The sequence below is a fragment of the Gnatocerus cornutus genome, chromosome 1 (assembly GCF_029298725.1).
Source record: "Gnatocerus cornutus isolate USDA-ARS CGAHR chromosome 1, icGnaCorn1.1, whole genome shotgun sequence".
Taxonomy (NCBI): domain Eukaryota; kingdom Metazoa; phylum Arthropoda; class Insecta; order Coleoptera; family Tenebrionidae; genus Gnatocerus; species Gnatocerus cornutus.
The window spans coordinates 24,901,168-24,908,503 of NC_142233.1; the positions used below are offsets into that span (position 1 = coordinate 24,901,168).

At 31.4% G+C, this 7,336-nt stretch overlaps 1 protein-coding gene across 1 annotated transcript in view; it reads right to left on the minus strand.

Moving 5' to 3' along the window:
* Positions 1 to 2,747, minus strand: part of LOC148180956 (cytochrome P450 4C1-like) — a 41,137-nt gene extending 38,390 nt beyond the window's left edge. The window contains exons 1-5 of the mRNA XM_088039808.1: positions 2,632 to 2,747; positions 2,407 to 2,581; positions 2,244 to 2,350; positions 1,922 to 2,012; positions 1,678 to 1,866 (exon numbers count right to left, since the gene is read on the minus strand). Coding sequence (XP_087895934.1) covers positions 1,678 to 1,866; positions 1,922 to 2,012; positions 2,244 to 2,350; positions 2,407 to 2,578 — 559 coding nt within the window. The 5' untranslated portion in view covers positions 2,579 to 2,581; positions 2,632 to 2,747. The remainder of the gene's footprint in view (positions 1 to 1,677; positions 1,867 to 1,921; positions 2,013 to 2,243; positions 2,351 to 2,406; positions 2,582 to 2,631) is intronic.
* Positions 2,748 to 7,336: the final 4,589 nt, after the last annotated feature.

The following is a 7,336-nucleotide window of genomic DNA, read 5'->3' on the forward strand; positions in this document are numbered from 1 at the left end:
GCAGGGAAACATTGCGGTGTTAGTGGTTTTTAAAAAAAAACGGACTTTACTTATTCTCTTGATGCGTGCGCGTATGAAAAAGTGTTAGATATATCCACTCCAGATGAGTCATTTCCAATGTAGAGCATGGGCGGAAGTAATTTGGTAACAGTTTTTGGAAGCAAATAAACGTTTAACAATATTGGACTTTTCACTTTCTTTATTATTTTTTTTAATATGATTGTGAATAAAATAGTATACAAACCTCGTTTGAAGTTCGATTCCTATCTTTCGAGAAATTGTCCACCTCGGCTGACGCCTCGGTGACAAACTTTTTCTCTCGAGAGGAATCATGAACTTCCCACCTCGGTATGTAATCTATCTATCTACTATTTTTGTCTTACAAAGTCAGAAACGTGTCAAGTTGCGTTAGCAGGTAATCATATAAAGATAAAACCGTAATTAAGTAGACGGGCTCTCCGGTTTATCTTTGATTTACTTTTAAGTAGTTATTTCAGATTTTTCACTCCATTGTGAGATTAACTACGTCATCTCAGTTAATCTAACTTGATAAAATTACTTCCACTCAAAAAACGCTTGATGCAATTGTACAAAAATTGGACTATGTTACCAATTCACCGTGATAACAACAACTATTTATAACAAAAAACTTATATTTAGACGAAATATTTTCTGTTGTCAAAATGTGGGTACGTGCTAAATGTAATGCTTCTAATAAAGCAAAACATGCAACACGTGCGACTTCGCCAAACATATTGCTATTGAAATTAACATTCTTCTGCCTTTAACACCACGCGACATCTGCACCGTGCGTTACTGGTTAGCGCAAACTACTTTTCTTACGTTTGCGTATATATTAAGCAACACTCTGTCTCTTTGTCTCCCCTTTTGAAGATTTACGATGTGTATAAAAGACCGCGAAAACCGCTTTAAGCGTATACCAACCCTCTCAAGTCCGTTATGCCAAACCGGTAGAGGTAAAGTAAAATGGTCTATGTTTTGCTGGAGTTGCACGTTGTCCTTTATTGCGACAAAGCGCAAGGAAGAGAGAAGATGTCTTTTGCACTCCATTATTGCACAGTGGTAACTACCATTAGTCACGGTTTGTTAGATGTGTAAATAATTTCTTACATTGCTTTAATCGTCGAGATGAAGAGTTTATTTAGGGGATGGGAATAATCAAATGATACTATTTTAACGTATCTGGGGGTGTTGTCCGTCGAGGGTACGGATGTAATATGCAATAACATACGAGAAGTTAACAGCTAACCCTTAAGCAATTATTTTGACGTAGCGGGGCAGAGTTGGGGAGGAATTTGTTGTTTTTAGATGTACAAGATAAAATAAGAGAAGCTTTATTTTAAACCTTGTTATACGTGGCAACATGGAGAGATGCAGTAAATGCAACCAAGATCGATTGCTTCGGATTACGGTAATATTTTATGCACACACCACTTTAATAGTGGGATATTAAAAATTCCTTGACGCGGAAACGTACCGTCTAAAGATAAAAACCATTTTTGTAATTATAGAGCAAGACAACATCGCATCGATAAGCCTGACAATGCGTGATAATGATAAGTAAAGACAACGCACATGTCATCCTATCGATAATTAGTGTAAATTGCACGTTTGTGGAGTATTTTCGAAACAAGTCTATCTACTAGCTTCACTTACCGCAAATGATGTCGAGTTCGCACAGCGTCAAAAACGGATATATGTTGAAGTACTTCCCATCAGCCTTTTTCTGCAAAATATCCGCTAGCATCTGGCTCTTTTCGGTCATGACGTCACACATACTGTCGAGATTGGTGAAATGGAAGGTTGGTGTTATTAGCTTTCGATGATGATGCCATTTTTTGTGGTCTGCAAGCAATGGACGATAAGCTATTATTGTCGGATGTAAGAAATAACTTCTTACTTGAGCCTGTTATGAGACCTTCTCCGAGCCAAGGCACTACTTGGCGGTAGATGTCACCTTTTGATAGATTGGCTGTACTGCTCAAGATTGGCTATAAAGACAGAAACGTTCAAGTTAATTTCGCACAATTTTCTGCTAGAAGTGCTAGAAAGAACAAGTGTTTTTGAGTTTTATAAAACAAGTTTTGATGCTATTTTTCTTAATATGAATGTTAAGTACAATTGCACGTTGCTATGATATCGAAGCCATGGTCTAATAACGCATTCACATCAAATTTGGTAATAGTTCTTAATAGCTGTTACGGCAGCAAAATGCGTTTTACCTCAATGTGGTGAGGTGTCATTACATGCACGCAAGGTACACTTCCCAACCAGCTTCTAAAAAATGGTCCATATTTTATGTTCCTAGCTGTATAGGCTTCGTAGAATTCTAAAAAAAGATTAAATTTATAGAGTTATACGCCTATTAAGTTATTAACTTCGTACTTGGTCTGGGTAATCCTATAAGATCCAAGCAGGTTCCAACAATAGGATACCATTTTTCACCACCGATTGGTTCAATCGCATCCCAGACTATTTTTCTCTTTTTATACCATTTTATCATGTTATTGAGAGAATATAGAAAAATTGTTACGATAATTATGATGAATAGATCCATTTTCTGTGAAAAAGTTAGATATTTTACACATATAAATACTTTTAAATACTTACTTAACTTTTTTTAATCAAAGATTTTAACAGTTTTGAAAAAAATAATTAGCATAAAAGGGAAAAGTTTTACGTCTAGGTTTAAAGAAGCAGAAGGTTGCACAACACACACAATACTAACTGATTTTCACCGAAATTGATTCTATTATTTGGTTCAAACAATTAGATCATTATCAACAGATTGTTTAAAAGTTTTACAATTTTATCTCACCAAAGAGAGTGGGAACGCATGCGTTTAGTTCTGTCAAAGCAACGTTTCTAAGTGTATTTTTAGTAAAACGTTTTGCGTAAAATTTTTAAAGTGAAGCGTAAGAATCACTTGTTTCTAGGTAAAATAATTATTTACTTTGATATATCACTTATTGAAATTGCACTTGCCGAGTTTAACTTTCAAGGATATAGAAAATAAATGAATTGATAAAAGTGAAATACCTCTTTTCGCATTTTGCGAAAGTAAAAAAAATAAGTAGAGGCATATCGTCGTAATTTTAGATAATGCTACCATAGCTAAAAGAAATAGAGAGAAAATAAAGCAATTCTTAAGGAAAATAGATTATGATTGTCTATATGAAACCAAAACCTTGATATTTTAATATGGCAGTTCCTTTAACTAGAAAAACCACATGAACGTAAAATGAACACAGAGCTACTTTTTAATCAATAAGTAGAAATGTAATGAAAAGAAGAGTTGGAAATGAGCTGAGGTTATTTAAATAATTAAATAAACAGTACGCACGTATCAGCGCGCTAAAACAATAGATATGCTTATACAGAGTGTTCCAGAACCCGTCATCCAGAGAAAAAAGGCTTATGGAGGCAACAATTCTAAATTTGATAAATTTTTCATTTGAACACCCAGTATTTTTCATTCCGTATATTTTACAATTTTAAGAAAAATTTAATACAAAACTCGTCAGCAAAATGTCATTTTGTATAAGTTCCCCAATTTTTTAGTGAATAATTTCATAATAAAAAACCAAAAAAAAAAATTAAACTAAAAGATATTGCAATGCTAGAAACTACAGCCAGGGGCGCGAGTGCTGGGACACCTGTATAAGGTTATTATTTTAATATAAGCTCCAATGTCTCTATTAATAAAAAAAAATGATAAAGGTTACAGCAAACCAGAAGTGATGTAAATACAAGATTTCTGTTGTCATTATTGACACCTGATAATTGTTTTAACTTCAGATCACACTTTCACACCTGATTTTCAACATCTGATACCGAACACCTGGTTAATTATTATCTGATTGAGAAGGTACTTTACAATAACCGCTAATTAAGTGTATACCTATTTTGTATTTTTTATTTACCTACGTGCAATAATAGCCTGTCGATAGGAAACATTACACGTCGAAGATTAGACGGGTTTTTCTCCAAGTTTGGGGTATTGTGATGACTTATGACACTGATGATGAGTGATGACAGTGATGAGGGATGCAAAACTGTCGTAAGTTTGAAACCCTTTCAAAACAATTTTGACGAATTTGACATGAAATATTCACGTGATTTTAAGTTCCTTAGGTCAGTTATCTTTTGATGAAAATCTAAAGGACCACTTTAAAGTTGTTGTGTATCGCGTAGACAATATACAGTATGTCGCCGGATTGAGTTCACAAGAGGGAAAAAAACTTTATTTTTCATTTTACACAAAAATGACAAAGGAATAATATTTTTTGCTTAATTTAGAATAAATAAATCTTTAATTAAAACTTTAATATTATCAAGCTGTGTTGTTAAAATCGAAAAAAAACAAAAAATAACGAACTTTTTCATTGCAAAAAATGTCAAAGAAATTAAATTTATTCCTTAACTCAAACCAATTTCTACTATTTGATTGACCCATTACCTGTTTCAGCACATAGTTTAATTCTAACTCGTAATTCTTTAACACTGTTTCGAATTTACTCAATTATTGTTAAGGATGCAACTGAATTTCTTATGCAATTTTTTAATACCTACACATTATTAGGTAAATTTTCCTTTAATTTTTAACGCAGTATTTGATATTGTGCATCCACAGCCTGCTATTATTTAAATACGACTACAAAATTTAATAAACAAAAATATGAAAACATTAATTTTATGAGTACAAACTAATAATTTTGAAATTTTAATCGCAGATTTATTTCTTTTGAAATAAGCAAAAAATGTTAATTCTTTGTCATTTTTTTGTAAAATAGAAAATAAACTTTTTTCCCTCTTGTGAACCCAATCCGCAGACATACTGTACATATGTATGTATAGCTGGCCCTCAGGTGGCATATTTGTCGATTGTTTACTTTTTGGCGGCGCGTGTTGAAATAATTAGTGGTTTTTGATTGTTATTATTGATTAGATCGATTGATAAAATTGATTGAGAACACCTGGGATCTGTTTACTTAAACAAAAGTTAGGGTTAAGTGTTAATAATGTTAATGTCTAATTCATCACCGCTTCAAGTCCTGCAACACAAGCAGGTTATCCTCTTCGATTATTTTGTAATTTTCGATAAAAGATTATAAGACAATAAATAGGCAAACGCCTGTCAAGACTTTAACCGAACTTTGGTTTATTGTAAATTAAATGCCAAAGTTTAACAAGACGATAATTTTCAGATAATACAAGCAATGAACTGAGATAATATGTTGGATCAGAATTTCCAGATTTCTATGAAATTGAAATTGAAATTTCTATGTTACGTTAGAACGATAAAATTTGGAGGTGGTATTACTTTCGACACGATATTATCATTATCTAATTACAAAATTTCAAACGAGACAAATTTTAATACCTGCTATTTAATTGGGTATACAATAAATTTTGGAAAAAAATATATCGGAGAATTAAAAAGACTCCTTCAAATCTGAAGTCCGTTTTGCTCCATCAGGTTCGCGGCTTTAGAAATTTTTTTGAAAAATGAGTTTTTTAGGTTCTGTACAAAAATGTCTTTTCTTCTTTCATGAAAAGTGACAAAGATGTGGTTTGCTCGTTAGTGTTTTGAAAAAAATCAATTTCGTAAGCTTTCCAGCGACTTATAAAACTTCGTCAAAGCAAAAATAAGTAGGTTCTTTTCATGTAACGTTCCAAAACAAACTTAGCTTTACTTGATTTTTATACGCAATTTTACATACAGGGTGATTTTTTTAAAACGGCAGGCGTTGTAGAATTTTTATTTATGAACCGATTTCAAAAATTTAAAAAGCAAATTAAATGGTTTTTAATTTAGTATAAACCTATGATTTTAAAAATTTTCTAAATGTCTTAGTATCTTTTGGGCGATACTCAACTTTCTTATTTTAAATTGGAACCCATATTTTTTTTTTCATAATTTGGAAGATATTAATTTTCTTGATTCAGAAATGTGCAATATGTTTAAAAAATTTTTTGTCGATTTTATTCAAAAATGATTGCCATTTTTTACAAAATCGTAATTTCTAGGTCAATACAAAATTAAGTTTTAAAATGACTTTAATGCTAATAGCCTAGAAAACTACACTTTAGTAAACTTCCTGATAATGGTAAGTTCTAAAGTTGCTGGACCAAAAAAACTAGAATATATAAATTTTTAACAAAAATTTCCAGAATTTTTAGTGAAACACTAATTATTTAATTCAAATACTTTTTAGCACAAAATGGAAAGGTGGATGTCACTGAAAATTTATTTTTTTATCTTTACATGAAGTTTTTCAAACAATCTGGTGGCTGTAACCGATAAAAATATTAATTTTACACCTTTTTGTCAAAGGTAAAAAAATATCTAGATTGAAAACGTGACCAATAAATTTATTAAAATTATCAAAAACTCGACCAACAACTTTTAACCAGTTGCTGCATAATTTTTATTTATGATCTTTTTTATAATCACTATTTATTTTTTGTCATGTAACTTTTAAATGACAAGAGATATACAGAATCAGATCACCGGAAAAATGTTAAAAAAAATCGATGTCTTCAATTTTTCAAGATAATATGATGGATTGAAGAGGAAAAGTTTAATGCCAAAATTAAAGGTTTTGGTGCAATAATTTTATGTTCAAATAAATTTGTTACCTAAAGGACATTTTGCGCAAAGGCATGGTGCAAAAAAAAATCGGAAAAATCATGTAAGAAATGCCTGAAAACTTTGAATCAACAATCTCGATCAGTGTCACATCGTTCACTTGAAACCATAGTTACATTACTCGTTCATGAACCGACCTGACTAACGCCAATAATACAACAGCAACGTTACTATGGCTTTGAATACTGGAAATTTAATTTATTGGGAGAACAGTTCAGCAATGTTGCCATTTTCCTAATTTTCTAATTACATCATTAATTTTGAACACCACTAAGATTTTTTACCACTAATTTTAAGATAATTTTTGAAAATTTTTGAGATTACTTAGCTCCATAATTTTCACAAATTATGACCTTAAAATGTGGTATTCAAAATAAATGAGGCGTAGTAACGTGTTAAACCTTGTTTATGAAAGCAAAGACCTCTACCTTTATTACGACGTACTAAATTAAAAAAACAAAGTACCGATTTAGAAGTTCTATGCGGCGACTTTAATTACCTTTTCAATAATGTATTTTATCGTTGACCTCTTATTAATGTCGATATTAATGAATCAGTTTGTCTGAAAAAGGATGCGTTAATGGGTGTCATTAACGCTCTCTTTTTCATTATGCAGCTTTTTTTGTAATTTTGACATTTTGACATATGCAACCAGAAATACAC